General features: G+C 40.4%; 1 protein-coding gene across 1 annotated transcript in view; it reads left to right on the top strand.

Annotated features, from left to right (window-relative positions):
• The window catches only part of SEPTIN6 (septin 6), a gene marked incomplete in the record, with an annotated part of 231,349 nt that overhangs the window by 121,936 nt on the left and 90,491 nt on the right, over positions 1–18,922 (top strand). Inside the window, 1 exon segment of the mRNA XM_053699188.1 lies at positions 3,001–3,187. Within this exon segment, the coding sequence (XP_053555163.1) occupies positions 3,001–3,187 (187 nt within the window).

Below are 18,922 nucleotides of genomic sequence, written 5' to 3'. Positions count from 1 at the left end.
ACACAACACAGGCAACAAGACGCAATATTAAGCCTAGTAATTTTATTAGCTAGAAAATGTATCTTAAAAAAGTGGACAGTAAGGAAGGGCCCCTCCTTTGTGGGCTTTAGGAACCTACTTAGAACACAAATCTTCACAGAACAAATGGATGTTAGGATGGATGTTCAGAACAGGCTGGGTTTATTCCTGCGTAAATGGCGCAGACTCATACTTACCTTCGAGTTGGAGATTCAGAGACTTATTCTGATCCCATTTAGGGACTCAGTTCTGTTCATAGAAGCGGAACTGAGAGGGGAGTGGGCACATTTATTTTAAAACAACAATTGTTTCATAGGTAAACTGCCTCCCCCTCCCCTCCTCTCCTTCCTCACCTCCCACAGCCTCCCTCCCCCCCCCTTTTTTTTTTTCCTCCGCCGGGCCTCAAGGACAATAATATTTGTCCTTTTTTTTTTTCTTTTTTTTAAAAAAAAAAGGTTTATTTAGGTTACTAGTTAGAATAGGTTACTTAAGTGTTTAGTTATAGGAATATTAAAGAAAATGGAAAAAGATTATGTCGGGGAAGTGCAATCACTCAGACCAAGTAAACATCATGTAAGACAGAAACGTAGTGTGGACAAGTGAAGAAAATATTCCACTCCTCATAATGTGACATTGCTTTGTTTCATACTGTGTTTAATTTTGGACCTGCATTGTAAATCTTGTCACCAGACATGATAACCACACAAAATGTAATAACTGGAATGTGTGTATTGCTTTACCGGACAACAATAAAAAGATATTTGAAAAAAAAAAATTATATTCTCTATCTGAATCATGAAAGTTTATTTTGGACTAGACTGTCCCTTTAACAATAAAGTGTGTTTTTAACATAATTTCCTATTTTATTTTGCAATTCATTAAGTTTTTTTATTTTTGTGAGCCCCAGTTCACTAGTGAATAAACTGTTTATTACTTGCAGCTGATACAGCTGTATGATTACCCCAAACTGAGAGTGCTTTATGTGTTTTCTTCGTGATGATTAGGTCCTCTTACCTGTCTTAATTCTCTTTAAGTCTCTGATATATACACACGCACCCACTACCCATAATAATATTATACTCACAGTTTGCATACTACAAGTTGTTTGCATATCATTACTATAGTGGGATAAAGGTTTGGTAATTCACCCAAGTAGTGCCATTGGACACCTTTCTCTTTGATTATTAAATTATATCTGTCAGCTTCCCACCACTCAACACCTAGTGAAGAATATGTTCTAACATACCCCAGGCTTCATCACATATTTTGACCACCCCAAAACAAGAAATGGGGTCTGATTAACAAATTAGGGCTCTTTATCAAATGTATAAACTTAGAAGGAGCATTACTGTGATTAAACATTTAGGACTTTCAGGAAGTCTGAAGATAAATGAGCATCACTGGAGAAAGAATCAATACTTAAAGGGACACCGTACCCAAAAAAATTATTTCGTGATTCAGATTGAGCATGCAATTTTAAGCAACTTTCTAATTTACTCCTATTATCAATTTTTCTTCATTCTCTTGCTATCATTATTTGAAAAAGAAGGCATCTAAGCTTTTTTTTTGTTTCAGTACTCTGGACAGCACTTTTTTATTGGTGTATGAATTTATCCACCAATCAGCAAGGACAATCCAGGTTGTTCACCAAAAATGGGCCGGCATCTAAACTTACATTCTTGCATTTCAAATAAAGATGCCAAGAGAATGAAGACAATTTGATAATAGGAGTAAATTAGAAAGTTGCTTAAAATTGCATGCTCAATCTGAATCACGAAATACATTTTTTGGGTACAGTGTCCCTTTAAGGAAAAATAACAACAAAGTAGGTAATTCCATTAAGTTTAACAGATCCTGCTCATGGGTTGTGGTTTAATAGATGCTGCTCAAGGGTTGGATCTGTTGGATGGGGAAGTGACTTGCTATAGGCCATTTGCTGGAGTTGTGTGCTGGTGGGCAGTATTCTATACAGTGTAGATGGGTAGCATTGAATGCAGGATGTCATGACTTGGGTAGTGAGTGCACTAGGCTCTGTTAGGAGATAATTGCTATTGGGATCAGGTGGTTATGGGATTATGGGTTGTAGGGTCTGGCAGTTTTTCAGCAGGGGTACACTAGTGACTCTTGCAGTCAGGGGGTCAAGCACAGTTGATTATATTCGTATTGGTGGTTAAGGAGGGGTTAATACAGTTGGGGTTTAAGCAACATTGGGTTGGAAAGGGTCTCTTCCTGGTGGCGATTAGGCTGAACAAGGCATTTCATGGGTGCAGTGGGAGATTTTAGAGCTCTCAGCAAGGGTGGTTGATTGTCTTACAATTGCTGTGTTTGCAAAGTTGTATTGAAATACGAAGCAAATGTGCTAAACAGACAGAAAAAATTGAACAAGAAATGATCACTAAATACATGTTGCCTTTTGATGAATATGTATTCCTTTCAAACAGAGAGGTTTAGTAATACCACTATATTAAATGGGTATTAATCGTATTTGTAAAAGGTATCATTATGCATAGTTTAATTTATTTGCCTTGCTTTTTCTACTCTTTTTCCACTCCCCTTGAGAAGCTGCAATGCATTCTATGGCATCTAGGACTCTGTCCCTGCTACATGCTACATAGTACTTGCTTGATATGTGTAGCCACTAATTTTTATATGTTTCTAACTGGCCACAGCAAAGAAGATAAAATAAACAGGGGTGTTTCCCTGGACTGCAAAACAAAGCATATTGTGCTAAAAAAATGACAGCTTGAAATGCTTTTAAACATTTAATTTGTATGTAGATATATTGCAGTTTATATCTAAGGAACAAAACTACTTTAATGAACCTTTATTACAAGATGCTGCTTTCTGTGGAGCATCATTATTATGTATAGTAGGAAACCACGTGCAGACAACTTAAGATTTGTCCCTTTTCTGCTTCCTCTCTGTGATGTCTCTGAGAGTGCATCTGGGTCATTATCGTGATTGTCTTCTCCTTTCCTGTAGTTACAAGCCTATCGTGGAGTTCATAGATTCTCAGTTTGAGTCCTACTTGCAGGAAGAGCTGAAGATCAGACGAGTGCTTCATAGTTACCATGATTCCCGTATCCATGCCTGCCTCTATTTTATTGCTCCTACCGGCCATTCATTAAAATCTCTGGACTTGGTGACTATGAAGAAGCTGGATAGTAAGGTAAGGCTATAAAATAAGGCTTTGACATGGGGATGGATAATTTGCATTCACATTGGCAGAATAATAGTTTCAGGATAGAACTAAGAAAATTGAAATATGAAAAGGTAAAACGTGCATTTTAAAGGGACATAGTACACAACATTGTTATATCATGTAGATGAAAGAGCAGCAATTACCCACGCTAAAAATATTTTTTTACCTGTAACAATTCAGGAAGTGCATGATGTTGTACAACTAAGTCCTCTATTCTCACTGGCTGTTAGAGAAAACCCTCACAGAATGTTTATTCAGTACTGAAACAACATAACACACACACTGTAATTTTTGGAACATTCTCTTCTTGCTAGAACAGAGCAAAGAAAATGGCCAATTACGTTGATACAATGAGAGCATAAAATAGTTGTTTATTACACAGGAGATTTGTAACTTTTAAGACTTGGGCAGATTAGTAAATTATCTTGATATATTTTTCGCCTCATTGGTAATTGTTTTTTACAAGGCTAATTTTGATTGGGTTAAATCTTCTGTTTAAAATGACTTGGCCTTATGGTGGCTGAAAGTTTCTTGTATAGGGAGGATCTATTTGGTCAAATAACTGAAATAAGTATATTATTGTGTATAATTTACATTTCTCTTGTTAAGTGTATCCAGTCCACGGATCATCCATTACTTATGGGATATATTCTCCTTCCCAACAGGAAGCTGCAAGAGTCCACCCACAGCAAAGCTGCTATATAGCTCCTCCCCTAACTGCCATTACCAGTCATTCTCTTGCAAGTCTCAACATAGATAGGAGGTCGTGAGAGTCTGTGGTTTTTTTATACTTAGTTTATTTCTTCAATCAAAAGTTTGTTATTTTTAAATGGCACCGGAGTGTGCTGTTTATCTCAGGCAGTATTTGGAAGAAGAATCTGCCTGCGTTTTTTCTATGATCTTAGCAGACGTAACTAAGATCCAGTTGCTGTTCTCACACATTCTGTGGAGTAAGGTACTTCAGAGGGGGAATGGCGTGCAGGTTTTCCTGCAAATAAGGTATGTGCAGTAAAATATTTTTCTAAGGAATGGAATTGACTAAGAAAATACTGCTGATACCGAAGTAATGTAAGTACAGCCTTTAAATGCAGTGAAAGCGACTGGTACCAGGCTGATTTATAGAGATATATGCTAAGGTATGTGCAGTAATATATTTCTTCTGTTATGTGTGATCAGTCCACGGGTCATCATTACTTCTGGGATATAACTCCTCCCCAACAGGAAATGCAAGAGGATTCACCCAGCAGAGCTGTATATAGCTCCTCCCCTCTACGTCAGTCCCAGTCATTCTCTTGCACCCAACAACTAGATAGGATGTGTGAGAGGACTATGGTGATTATACTTAGTTTTTATGACTTCAATCAAAAGTTTGTTATTTTAAAATAGCACCAGAGCGTGTTATTACTTCTCTGGCAGAGTTTGAGGAAGAATCTGTCAGAGTTTTTTTACTATGATTTTAACCGGAGTAGTTAAGATCATATTGCTGTTCTCGGCCATCTGAGGGAGGTAAAGGCTTCAGATCAGGGGACAGCGGGCAGATGAATCTGCATTGAGGTATGTAGCAGTTTTTATTTTCTGAATGGAATTGATGAGAAAATCCTGCCATACCGTTAAAATAACATGTATGTATACACTTCAGTATTCTGGGGATGGTATTTCACCGGAACTACTCTGTTAAAGGTCACTAATCCTTTTTAATAACTATTTATCATGTTAAACGTTTTTGCTGGAATGTAGAATCGTTTACATTGCTGAGGTACTGTGTGAATAAATATTTGGGCATTATTTTCCACTTGGCTGTTTTTTTGCTTTAATTGTGACAGTTTCGTTTCTCTTCACTGCTGTGTGGGAGAGGGAGGGGCCGTTTTTGGCGCTCTTTGCTACGCATCAAAAAATACCAGTCAGTTACTTTTATATTTCCTGCATGATCCGGTTCATCTCTGATAGATCTCAGGGGTCTTCAAACTTCTTTGAAGGGAGGTAAATTCTCTCAGCAGAGCTGTGAGAATTCTTATAGTGACTGTGAATAAAAGCGTTGCTTTGTATTTTTTATGTCAAATTTAATTACTGTTATTTTACTAATGGGAACAAACCTTTGCTAAAAGTTTTGTTGTTTTAAAGTTTGATGCTATAACTGTTTTTTCAGTTCATTATTTCAACTGTCATTTAATCGTTATTACCTCTTTGAGGCACAGTACGTTTTTTGCTAAAAAAGATTATAACCAAGTTGTAAGTTTTTTGCTAGTGTGTTAAACATGTCTGACTCAGAGGAAGATATCTGTGTCATTTGTTCCAATGCCAAGGTGGAGCCCAATAGAAATTTATGTACTAACTGTATTGATGCTACTTTAAATAAAAGTCAATCTGTACAATGTGAACAAATTTCACCAAACAGCGAGGGGAGAGTTATGCCGACTAACTCGCCTCACGCGGCAGTACCTGCATCTCCCGCCCGGGAGGTGCGTGATATTTTGGCGCCTAGTACATCTGGGCGGCCATTACAGATAACATTACAAGATATGGCTACTGTTATGACTGAAGTTTTGTCTAAATTACCAGAACTAAGAGGCAAGCGTGATCACTCTGGGGTGAGAACAGAGTGCGCTGACAATGCTAGGGCCATGTCTGATACTGCGTCACAGCTCGCAGAGCATGAGGACGGAGAGCTTCATTCTGTGGGTGACGGTTCTGATCCAAACAGATTGGACTCAGATATTTCAAATTTTAAATTTAAATTGGAGAACCTCCGTGTATTACTAGGGGAGGTCTTAGCAGCTCTCAACGATTGTAACACCGTTGCAATACCAGAGAAACTGTGTAGGTTGGATAAATACTTTGCGGTACCGGCGAGTACTGACGTTTTTCCTATACCTAAGAGACTAACTGAAATTGTTACTAAGGAGTGGGATAGACCCGGTGTGCCGTTCTCACCCCCTCCAATATTTAGAAAGATGTTTCCAATAGACGCCACCACTCGGGACTTATGGCAAACGGTCCCCAAGGTGGAGGGAGCAGTTTCTACTTTAGCTAAGCGTACCACTATCCCGGTGGAGGATAGCTGTGCTTTCTCAGATCCAATGGATAAAAAATTAGAGGGTTACCTTAAGAAAATGTTTGTTCAACAAGGTTTTATATTACAACCCCTTGCATGTATCGCGCCGATTACGGCTGCGGCTGCATTTTGGATTGAGTCGCTTGAAGAGAACCTTAGTTCATCTACGCTAGACGACATTACGGACAGGCTTAGAGTCCTTAAACTAGCTAATTCCTTCATTTCGGAGGCCGTAGTACATTTAACCAAACTTACGGCTAAGAACTCAGGATTCGCCATACAGGCACGTAGGGCGCTGTGGCTAAAATCCTGGTCAGCTGATGTTACTTCTAAGTCCAAATTACTTAATATACCTTTCAAGGGGCAGTCTTTATTTGGGCCCGGTTTGAAAGAGATTATCGCTGACATTACAGGAGGTAAGGGCCACGCCCTACCTCAAGACAAAGCCAAAGCTAAGGCTAGACAGTCTAATTTTCGTCCCTTTCGGAACTTCAAAACAGGAGCAGCATCAACCTCCACTGCACCAAAACAGGAAGGAGCTGTTGCTCGTTACAGGCAAGGCTGGAAGCCTAACCAGTCCTGGAACAAGAGCAAGCAGGCCAGGAAACCTGCTGCTGCCCCAAAGACAGCATGAACCGAGAGCCCCCGATCCGGGACCGGATCTAGTGGGGGGCAGACTCTCTCTCTTCGCCCAGGCCTGGGCAAGAGATATTCAGGATCCCTGGGCACTAGAGATCATATCTCAGGGATACCTTCTAGACTTCAAATTATCTCCCCCAAGAGGGAGATTTCATCTGTCAAGGTTGTCAACAAACCAGATAAAGAAAGAAGCGTTTCTACGCTGCGTACAAGATCTGTTAATAATGGGAGTGATCCATCCGGTTCCGCGGTCGGAACAAGGACAAGGGTTCTACTCAAACCTGTTTGTGGTTCCCAAAAAAGAGGGAACTTTCAGGCCAATCTTAGATTTAAAGATTTTAAACAAATTCCTAAGAGTTCCATCGTTCAAAATGGAAACTATTCGGACAATCTTACCCATGATCCAAGAGGGTCAGTACATGACCACAGTGGATTTAAAGGATGCTTACCTTCACATACCAATCCACAAAGATCATCACCGGTATCTAAGGTTTGCCTTCTTAGACAGGCACTACCAGTTTGTAGCTCTTCCATTCGGATTGGCTACGGCTCCAAGAATCTTCACAAAGGTTCTGGGTGCCCTTCTGGCGGTACTAAGACCGCGAGGGATTTCGGTAGCTCCATACCTAGACGACATTCTAATACAAGCTTCAAGCTTTCAAACTGCCAAGTCTCATACAGAGTTAGTTCTGGCATTTCTAAGGTCGCATGGATGGAAAGTGAACGAAAAGAAGAGTTCTCTTTTTCCTCTCACAAGAGTTCCATTCTTGGGGACTCTTATAGATTCTGTAGAAATGAAGATTTACCTGACAGAGGACAGGTTAACAAAGCTTCAAAATGCATGCCGTGTCCTTCATTCCATTCAACACCCGTCAGTAGCTCAATGCATGGAGGTGATCGGCTTAATGGTAGCGGCAATGGACATAGTACCTTTTGCACGCCTACACCTCAGACCTCTGCAATTATGCATGCTAAGTCAGTGGAATGGGGATTACTCAGATTTGTCCCCTACTCTGAATCTGAATCAAGAGACCAGAAATTCTCTTCTATGGTGGCTTCATCGGCCACACCTGTCCAGGGGGATGCCATTCAGCAGGCCAGACTGGACAATTGTAACAACAGACGCCAGCCTACTAGGTTGGGGCGCTGTCTGGAATTCTCTGAAGGCTCAGGGACTGTGGAATCAGGAGGAGAGTCTCCTTCCAATAAACATTCTGGAATTGAGGGCAGTTCTCAATGCCCTTCTAGCTTGGCCCCAATTAACAACTCGGGGGTTCATCAGGTTTCAGTCGGACAACATCACGACTGTAGCTTACATCAACCATCAGGGAGGGACAAGAAGCTCCCTAGCAATGGTGGAAGTATCAAAGATAATTCGCTGGGCAGAGTCTCACTCTTGCCACCTGTCAGCAATCCACATCCCGGGAGTGGAGAACTGGGAGGCGGATTTCTTGAGTCGCCAGACTTTTCATCCGGGGGAGTGGGAACTTCATCCGGAGGTCTTTGCCCAAATACTTCGACGTTGGGGCAAACCAGAGATAGACCTCATGGCGTCTCGCCAGAACGCCAAACTTCCTCGCTACGGGTCCAGATCCAGGGATCCGGGAGCGGTTCTGATAGATGCTTTGACAGCACCTTGGAACTTCGGGATGGCTTATGTGTTTCCACCCTTTCCGCTGCTTCCTCGATTGATTGCCAAAATCAAGCAGGAGAGAGCATCAGTGATTCTAATAGCGCCTGCATGGCCACGCAGGACTTGGTATGCAGATCTAGTGGACATGTCGTCCTGTCCGCCTTGGTCTCTACCTCTAAGACAGGACCTTCTGATACAGGGTCCATTCAAACATCAAAATCTAACTTCTCTGAAGCTGACTGCTTGGAAATTGAACGTTTGATTTTATCAAAACGTGGTTTTTCTGAGTCGGTTATTGATACCCTGATACAGGCTAGGAAGCCTGTTACCAGAAAGATTTACCATAAAATATGGCGTAAATACCTATACTGGTGCGAATCCAAACATTACTCCTGGAGTAGGGTTAGGATCTCTAGGATATTGTCTTTTCTACAAGAAGGGTTAGAAAAGGGTTTATCAGCTAGTTCATTAAAGGGACAGATTTCAGCTCTGTCCATCTTGTTACACAGGCGTCTGTCAGAAAATCCAGACGTCCAGGCTTTTTGTCAGGCTTTGGCTAGGATCAAGCCTGTGTTTAAAGCTGTTGCTCCGCCATGGAGTTTAAACTTAGTTCTTAACGTTTTACAGGGTGTTCCATTTGAACCCCTTCATTCCATTGATATAAAATTGTTATCTTGGAAAGTTCTGTTTTTAATGGCTATTTCCTCGGCTCGAAGAGTCTCTGAGTTATCAGCCTTACATTGTGATTCTCCTTATCTGATTTTTCACTCAGACAAGGTAGTTCTGCGTACTAAACCTGGGTTCTTACCTAAGGTAGTCACTAACAGGAATATCAATCAAGAGATTGTTGTTCCATCCTTGTGTCCAAATCCTTCTTCAAAGAAGGAACGTCTTCTACACAATCTGGATGTAGTTCGTGCCCTCAAGTTCTACTTGCAGGCAACTAAAGATTTTCGCCAAACTTCTTCCCTGTTTGTCGTTTATTCTGGACAGAGGAGAGGTCAAAAAGCTTCTGCTACCTCTCTCTCCTTTTGGCTTCGTAGCATAATACGTTTAGCCTATGAGACTGCTGGACAGCAGCCTCCTGAAAGAATTACAGCTCACTCCACTAGAGCTGTGGCTTCCACTTGGGCCTTTAAGAATGAGGCCTCTGTTGAACAGATTTGCAAGGCTGCAACTTGGTCTTCGCTTCATACTTTTTCCAAATTTTACAAATTTGACACTTTTGCTTCTTCGGAGGCTATTTTTGGGAGAAAGGTTCTTCAGGCAGTGGTTCCTTCTGTATAATGAGCCTGCCTATCCCTCCCGTCATCCGTGTACTTTTGCTTTGGTATTGGTATCCCAGAAGTAATGATGACCCGTGGACTGATCACACATAACAGAAGAAAACATAATTTATGCTTACCTGATAAATTCCTTTCTTCTGTTGTGTGATCAGTCCACGGCCCGCCCTGTTTTAAGGCAGGTAAATATCTTTTAAATTATACTCCAGTCACCACTTCACCCTTGGTTACTCCTTTCTCGTTGATTCTTGGTCGAATGACTGGGACTGACGTAGAGGGGAGGAGCTATATACAGCTCTGCTGGGTGAATCCTCTTGCATTTCCTGTTGGGGAGGAGTTATATCCCAGAAGTAATGATGACCCGTGGACTGATCACACAACAGAAGAAAGGAATTTATCAGGTAAGCATAAATTATGTTTTTTCTAAGGAATGGAATTGACTAAGAAAATACTGCTGATACCGAAGTAATGCAAGTAAAGCCTTAAATGCAGTGATAGCGACTGGATCAGGCTTATTAATAGACATACATACTCTTATAAGAATGTGTTTTAAAACGTTTGCTGGCATGTTTAATCGTTTTTTAACATATGTTTGGTGATAAAACTTATTGGGGCCTAATTTTTCCACATGGCTGGCTTAAATTTTGCATAGAAACAGTTATAGGGAAGGTAATCCACAGCTCAGCTGTGGCAGTTTTGTTGTGTCTGTTTAAAAAAATGTCGTTTTTTTTTTTTGTTTTTTTTTTTTAATCTGTTTTTTGCATTAAGGGGTTAATCATCCATTTGCAAGTGGGTGCAATGCTCTGTTAACTTATTACATGTACTGTAAAAATTTCGTTTGATTTACTGCCTTTTTTCACTGTTTTTCAAATTTTGACAAAATTTGTTTCTCTTAAAGGCACAGTAACGTTTGTTATATTTGCTTGTTAACTTGATTTAAAGTGTTTTCCAAGCTTACTAGTCTCTTTATTAGTTCTAACATGTCTAACATAGAGGAGGCTCTGTGTTTATTATGTTTAAAGCCATGGTGGAACCCCATTTTAGAATGTGTACCAGATGTACTGATTTCATGTTAAACAATAAAGATCATTTTTTGTATTTAAAAACATTATCACCAGAGGATTCTGTCGAGGGGGAAGTTATGCCGACTAACTCTCCCCACGTGTCAGACCCTTTGACTCCCGCTCCAGGGACTCACGCTCAAATGGCGCCAAGTACATCAAGGGCACCCATAGCGTTTATTTTACCAGAGGATTCTGTCGAGGGGGAAGTTATGCCGACTAACTCTCCCCACGTGTCAGACCCTTTGACTCCCGCTCCAGGGACTCACGCTCAAATGGCGCCAAGTACATCAATGGCGCCCATAGCGTTTATTTTACAAGACATGGCAAAGGTTGTGTATAATACACTGGCAGCAGTATTAGTCAGACTACCTGAAATTAAAGGAAAGCAAAACAGCTCTGGGGGTAGATACAGAGCATACAGACGCTTTAAGAACCATGTCTGATACTACCTCACAATATGCTTAGTCTGTGGGTGATATTTGTGACTCAGGGAAGATGATTTAACCTGATTCTGATATTTCTACATTTAAAATTTATGCTTGAGAACCTCCACTTGTTGCTCAGGGAGGCTTTAGCTGCTCTGAATGAATGTGTACAATCGCAGTGCCAGAGAAATTGTGTAGACTGGATAAATAATATGCAGTGCCGGTGTGTACTTATGTTTTTCCAATACCTAAAGAGGTTTACTAAAATTTTTCATAAGGAATGGGATAGACCAGGTGTGCCGTTCTCTTCCCCTCCTATTTTTTAGAAGAATGTTTTCTAATAGTTGCCACCACACGGGACTTATGGCAGACAGTTCCTAAGGTGGAGAGAAGAGTTTCTACTCTAGCTAAGCGTACCACTACCTCTGGCGAGGACTGTTGTGCTTTTTTAGATCCAATGGATAAAAAATGTTTATTCAACAAGGTTTTATCCTGCAGCCCCTTGCACGCATTGCTCCTGTCACTGCTGCTGCGGCGTTCTGGTTTGAGTCTCTTGATGAGGCTTTACAGGCTCCATTGGATGAATATATTTGACAAGCTTAGAGCACTTAAGCTAGCCAATTCCTTTGTTTTCTGATGCCTTTGTTCCTTTGACTAGACTAACGGCTAAGAATTCTGTTTTTTACTATACTGGCGCGCAGAGCACTATGGCTTATATCATGGTCAACTGTCGTGACTTTAATAAATAAGCTACTTAACTTCCCTTCAAGGGGCAGACACTATTCAGGCCTAGTTTGAAGGAGATTATTACTTATATCACTGGAGGAAAAGATCATGCCCTTCCTCAGGACAGGTCCAAATCAAGGGACAAAAAAGGCCTAATTTTCGTGCCTTTCGAAAATTCAAGGCAGGTGTGGCATCAACTTCCTCTAAGGCAAAATAAGAGGGAACTTTTGCTCAGTCCAAGGCGGTCTGGAGACAACCGGACCTGGAACAAAGATAAGCAGGTCAAGGAGCCTGCTGCTGCCTCTAAAACAGCATGAGGAACGGACCCCTATCTGGTAACGGATCCTATAGGGGGCAGACTTCATTCTTCGCCCAGGCGTGGGCAAGAGATGCCCAGGATCCCTGGGCATTGGAAATTATACCCCAGAGATATCTTCTGGATTTCAAAGCTTTCCCCCCCAAAAAAGGGGAGTTTTTGCCTTTCACATTTATCTGCAAACCAGATAAAGAAAGAGACATTCTTGCATTGTGTACGTGACCCATTCAGTTCCAATAGAGGAACAGGGACACAGTTTTCCTCAAATCGTTTTGTGGTTCCCAAGGAAAGGAAACCTTCAGACCTATTTTGGATCTAAAAGATCTTAAGCAAATTCTTTAGAATTCTATCATTTAAGATGGAAACTATTCGTACCATCTTAACTATGATCCAGGAGAGTCAATAGAGGACTACAATGGATTTGAAGGATGCTTATCCTCACATTACGATGCATAAAGATCACCATCGGTTTTTCAGGTTTGCCTTTCTAGACAGGCATTACCAGTTTGTAGCTCTTTCCTTTGGGTTAACTACAGCCCCTAGAATCTTTATGGAGGTTCTGGGGTCACTTTGGCGGTCCTTAGGCCGCGGGGCATAGAAGTGGCCCCTTATTTAGACGACATCCTGATACAGGCGTCAAACATCCAAGTTGCCAAGTCTCATACGGACGTAGTACTGGCATTTCTGAGATCGCATGGGTGGAAAGTGAACAAGGAAAGAGTTCTCTATCCCCAATATCAAGGGTTTCCCTCCTAGGGATTCTGATAGATTTTGTAGAAATTAAAATTTACCTGACGGAGTCCAGGTTGTCAAAGTTTCTAAATTTCTGCCGTGTTCTTCATTCCATCCGCGCCCTTTGGTGGCTCAGTACATGAATGTAATCGGCTTAATGGTAGCGGCAAGGGACATAGTACCGTTTGCACGCCTACATTTCAGACCACTGCAACTATGCATGCTCAGCCAGAGGAACTGGGATTACACAGATTTGTTCTCCTGTTAAATCCGGACCAAGAAACCAGAGATTCTCTTCTCTGGTGACTATCTCGGGTCCATCTGTCCAAGGGTATGACCTTCCGCAGGTCAGATGGGACAATTGTTACAACAGATGCCAGCCTTTTAGGTTGGGATACAGTCTGGAACTCCCTGAAGGCTCAGGGATAGTGGACTCAGGAGGAGACCCTCCTTCTAATGAATATTCTGGAACTGGGAGCGATATTCCATGCTTTTCAGACTTGGCCTCAGTTAGCAACTCTGAGGTACATCATATTTCAGTCGGACAATATCACGACTGTGGCTTACATCAACCATCAAGGGGGAACAGAAGTTCCCTAGCAATGTTAGAAGTCTTAAAATAATTCACTGGACAGAGACTCACTCTTGTCTAAAAGCTATCCCTATCCCAGGTGTTGAGAACTGGGAGGCAGATTTTCTAAGTCGTCAGACTTTTCATCCGGGGGAGTGGGAATTCCCTCCGGAGGGGTTTGCACAAGATCAAGCAGGAGAGTGCTTTGGTGCTTTTGACAGCGCCTGCGTGGCCACGCAGGACCTGGTATGCAGATCTGGTGGACATGTCATCCTTTCCACCACGGTCTCTGCTTCTGAGACAGGACCCTCTACCTCAGGGTCTTTTCAACTATCTAAATATAACTAATCTGAGATGGACTGCCTGGAGACTGAACGCTTGATGTTATCAAAGCATGGCTTCTCCGAGTCAGTAATTGATACCTTAATACAGGCATAAAAGCCTGTCTCTAGGAAAATTTAACATAAGATATGGTGTAAATATCTTATTGTTATGAATCCAATGGTTACTCATGGAGTAAAGTCTGGATTCCCAGGATATTATCTTTTCTCCAAGATGATTTTGAGAAAAGGGTTGTCAGCTAGTTCTTTAAAAGGACAGATTTCTACTCTGTCTATTCTTTTGCACAAGCGTCTGGCAGGTATTCTAGATGTTCAGGCATTTGGTCAGGCTTTGGTTAGAACCAAGCCTGTGGTTAAAAATGTTGCTCCGCCATGGAGCTTAAAGCTGGTTCTTAAGGTTCTTCAAGGAGTTCCATTTGAACCTTTTCATTCCATAGATATCAAACTTCTATCTTGGAAAGTTCCTTTTTGGTAGCTATTTCCTCGGCTCATAGAGTCTCCGAGTTATCTGCGTTGCAATGTGATTCTCCTTATCTGGTTCTCCGTACGGATAAGGTAGTCCTGTGTACCAACCTGGGTTTTTACCTAAGGTGGTATCTAACAAGAATATCACTCAAGAGATTGTTGTTCCATTCTTGTATCCTAATCCTTCTTCAAAGAAGGAACGTCTATTACACAATTTGGACGTGGTTCGTGTTTTAAAGTTTTACTTACAAGCTACTACAGATTTTCATCAAACATTCACCTTGTTTGTTGTCTATTCTGGACAGAGGAGAGGTCAAAGGACTTCAGCAACCTCTCTGTCTTTTTGGTTAAAAAGCATAATTCATTTAGCTTATGAGACTGCTGGACAGCAGCCTCCTGAAGGGATTACAGCTCATTCTACTAGAGCTGTGGTTTTCACTTGGGCCTTTTTTAAATGTGGCTTCTGTTGAACAGATTACAAGATGGAGTCTTGGTCTGCGTTTCATACTTTTTCAAATTTAACAAATTTGATACCTTGCTTCTTCGGAGGCTATTTTTGGGAGAAAGGGTTTTTTACAGGCAGTGGTAACTTCCGTTTAAGTACCTGCCTTGTCCCTCCCATCATCCGTGTACTTTAGCTTTGGTATTGGTATCCCATAAGTAATGGATGATCCGTGGACTGGATACACTTAACAAGAGAAAACATAATTTATGCTTACCTGATAAATTTATTTCTCTTGTAGTGTATCCAGTCCACGGCCCGCCCTGTCACTTTAAGGCAGGTAATTTTTCCATTAAACTACAGTCACCACTGCACCCTATGGTTTTCCTTTCTCTGCATGTTTTCGGTCGAATGACTGGTAATGGCAGTTAGGGGAGGAGCTGTATAGCAGCTTTGCTGTGGGTGGACTCTTGCAGCTTCCTGTTGGGAAGGAGAATATATCCCATAAGTAATGGATGATCCGTGGACTGGATACACTACAAGAGAAATAAATTTATCAGGTAAGCATAAATTATGTTTTTGTAAACACTGGTAATCTCTTCCCATTCATACATATATACTCTGCAAACTACATCTGAGAAGGGGACAAACCTAGAGTGTCGAATGAGATCATGTAAAGTAGCAGAGATGGGATTATTAAAGGGACAGTAAAGTAAAAAATGATCTTTCGTGATTCCGTTAGAGCATAGCATTTTAAACAAATTTCCAATTTATTTCTGTTATCTAATTTTCTTCATCCCCTTCATCTGAATCCCATGGTGTTACAGGGTGGTATATGTCATATAAATCCATACAACAGCTCCTCCTGTCTCTATAAAGAAGCACATTTAGTTAGATCTAGCCCCACTGATGGCATCTACAATGTATTCTTTATTCAACTGCCAGACCAGTACCTAAGCCTGAAACGCCATAGAATGGTGACTGAAACCTGAAACATTCTATTAGAGAAAATATTCTTAGTATTTGCATATTTTATTCTCAGCACATATAAGTCCACCCTCACTCAGCTTCCTGATTATCATAATGTGTTTATTTTTTGCACAAATTTATGGTTATTTAGAGAGTTACTTTGTGCAATGGTGTGGTTACACAGTCGCAGTGTTTGTTGTAAAAAATATTGTGCGATCCCTCTGGGGATTTGTAAATATCCATTTGTAAAATATAATTTTTTTTAATCCAAATAAACATGAACTAACACATTTTTTCATGTTAGTACTTTTTAATACATATGTATTCTTTATATTTGTGTTACTTGTTTAAAAATAGTTTAACCTTATGTGACCTTAATTTGGTAATCACTACAGTGTATAAGTACCAATTATCTGCACATTATTAACCTCTAGTACCATATATTAAACAGTGCAAATCTTGACAAACCTGTATAAGATCTATGAGGATTTCTCACTATGGTTTGCCTTTTTTCATGTTTGGTTTCAATTTCCACAATCCCATAACTCAGTCTAAGGAAGGACATAGCTTTTTTTTTTTGGATAATAGGGCCAATTAAATCAACAAGCACTCCACTCATGACTTTTAAAATGCAGATACTTTGTAATACAAGAGGGTCTTTGCACCTTTTATCCTTTGGATGACGAAAGCTGATTTAGCAAACACAATTCCTTTTTGTTCTTTTAGATTTTTCTTCCCTTTGTTCCTGCTGTTGCTTCCATGTCTATTCCTCTCTCCCATTTTTCACTAAGGTTAAAAAAAATACTCTGGCACTGCAGCATATCCATTCCTTGTATATTTCACAGAGTCACCTCCTCCAAAATCTTTCTGCCCTTGGCAATGCAAGTAGCAGAGTGATTATTATACTTTCAGAAGGATAGAGTTGTCATTAAGGTTGCATCCTCCTTGTATAGTACAATTTGCCCCTCCCCACCTCATCTATTGTTATCTAAACAATAAAAATGGAGGTAGAGAGTAGGAGGAGAAGTTTCTAGTTCAATTAGTTCTGCCTTTTTTTCCCTCCAAGTTTGGATTTGATATCAACTCAGTAATCATGAATCAGGAATCCTCTCCTGTTTCTAGTGCTTTCTTGGAAGATGAAGATATTAAACAATAACATTGTTTAATGTTGTTTCTATATATAAATTACCCTTTTGAAAAATGGAAAATGCAGTGCAGGTGTTAAAAGCTGAAAACCTTATTATATTCTAAATAATAAATGAGTTCTTTGCCTCAGACTGCAAATTTGAATTAATGAGGAGCTTATTCAGAACAGACACAAAGAATTATATTAAATGGACAGTCTAGTCAAAAGGAAACTTTCATGATTCAGATAGGGCATGCAGTTTTAAAAAAACGTTTCAATTTACTTTTATCAAATTTGCTTTGTACTCTTGGTATTCTTTGTTGAAAGCTAAACCTAGGTAGGCTCATATGCTAATTTCTAAGGCCTTCAAGGCCGCATCTTATCTCAGTGCATTTTGACCGTTTTTCACTGCTAAACTGCACTATTTCATGTGGGCCATATAGATAACATTTTGCTGAGGTAGAGGTATCTGAAGCAGAAATAGTAAGGTTCTTTTGCTACTTTACAGATCATTAGTTAGGCCTCATCTTGAGTATTGTGTGCAGTTCTGGAGGCCATATCTTCAGAAGGATATAAACGAACTTGAATCTGTGTAAAGGAGGGCCACTAAATAGTACACAGTGTAAAAAATAAAATGTTCCAGGAGAGGCTCAATGACCTAAATATGTATAGTTTAGAGGAGAAAAGGGAAAGAGTTGATATGATAGCAACTTTCAAGTATATTAAAGGGCTTAGTAAAACTGAGCCAGTGAGTATTTTACATAAAAAGGAAATCTCAAGCTAAAGGGTAGTTTCTTAAGGAGTAATTTGAGGAAGCACTTCTTTACAGAAAGGGTGATTGATTCATGGAATAAACTTCCACGAGAGATAGTAATGAAAAACACTGTGGGGGACTTTAACAATGCCTGGGATAAGCATGAGGCTATCCTACAAACTAGATAAGATTATACTTTCTTTCATGTAATTAACAAGAGTCCATGAGCTAGTGACGTATGGGATATACATTCCTACCAGGAGGGGCAAAGTTTCCCAAACCTTAAAATGCCTATAAATACACCCCTCACCACACCCACAAATCAGTTTTACAAACTTTGCCTCCAAGGGAGGTGGTGAAGTAAGTTTGTGCTAGATTCTACGTTGATATGCGCTCCGCAGCAAGTTGGAGCCCGGTTTTCCTCTCAGCGTGCAGTGAATGTCAGAGGGATGTGAGGAGAGTATTGCCTATTGAATGCAGTGATCTCCTTCTACGGGGTCTATTTCATAAGGTTCTCTGTTATCGGTCGTAGAGATTCATCTCTTACCTCCCTTTTCAGATCGACGATATACTCTTATATTTACCATTTCCTCTACTGATTCTCGTTTCAGTACTGGTTTGGCTTTCTACAAACATGTAGATGAGTGTCCTGGGGTAAGTAAGTCTTATTTTCTGTGACACTCTAAGCTATGGTTGGGCACTTTATTTATAAAGTTCTAAATATATGTATTCAAACATTTATTTGCCTTGACTCAGAATGTTCAACTTTCCTTATTTCCAGACAGTCAGTTTCATATTTGGGATTATGCTTTAAATTATCATATTTTTTCTTACCTCAAAAATGTGACTTTTTTCCCTGTGGGCTGTTAGGCTCGCGGGGGCTGAAAATGCTTCATTTTATTGTGTCATTCTTGGCGCGGACTTTTTTGGCGCAAAAATTCTTTTCCGTTTCCGGCGTCATACGTGTCGCCGGAAGTTGCGTCATTTTTGACGTTATTTTGCGCCAAAAATGTCGGCGTTCCGGATGTGGCGTCATTTTTGGCGCCAAAAGCATTTAGGCGCCAAATAATGTGGGCGTCTTATTTGGCGCCAAAAAATATGGGCGTCGCTTTTGTCTCCACATTATTTCAGTCTCATTTTTCATTTGCTTCTGGTTGCTAGAAG

This window comes from Bombina bombina, chromosome 1, assembly GCF_027579735.1.
Source record: "Bombina bombina isolate aBomBom1 chromosome 1, aBomBom1.pri, whole genome shotgun sequence".
NCBI lineage: Eukaryota > Metazoa > Chordata > Amphibia > Anura > Bombinatoridae > Bombina > Bombina bombina.
The sequence above is the reverse complement of the archived record's forward strand: the minus strand, read 5'-3'. Positions and strand labels throughout refer to the sequence as shown.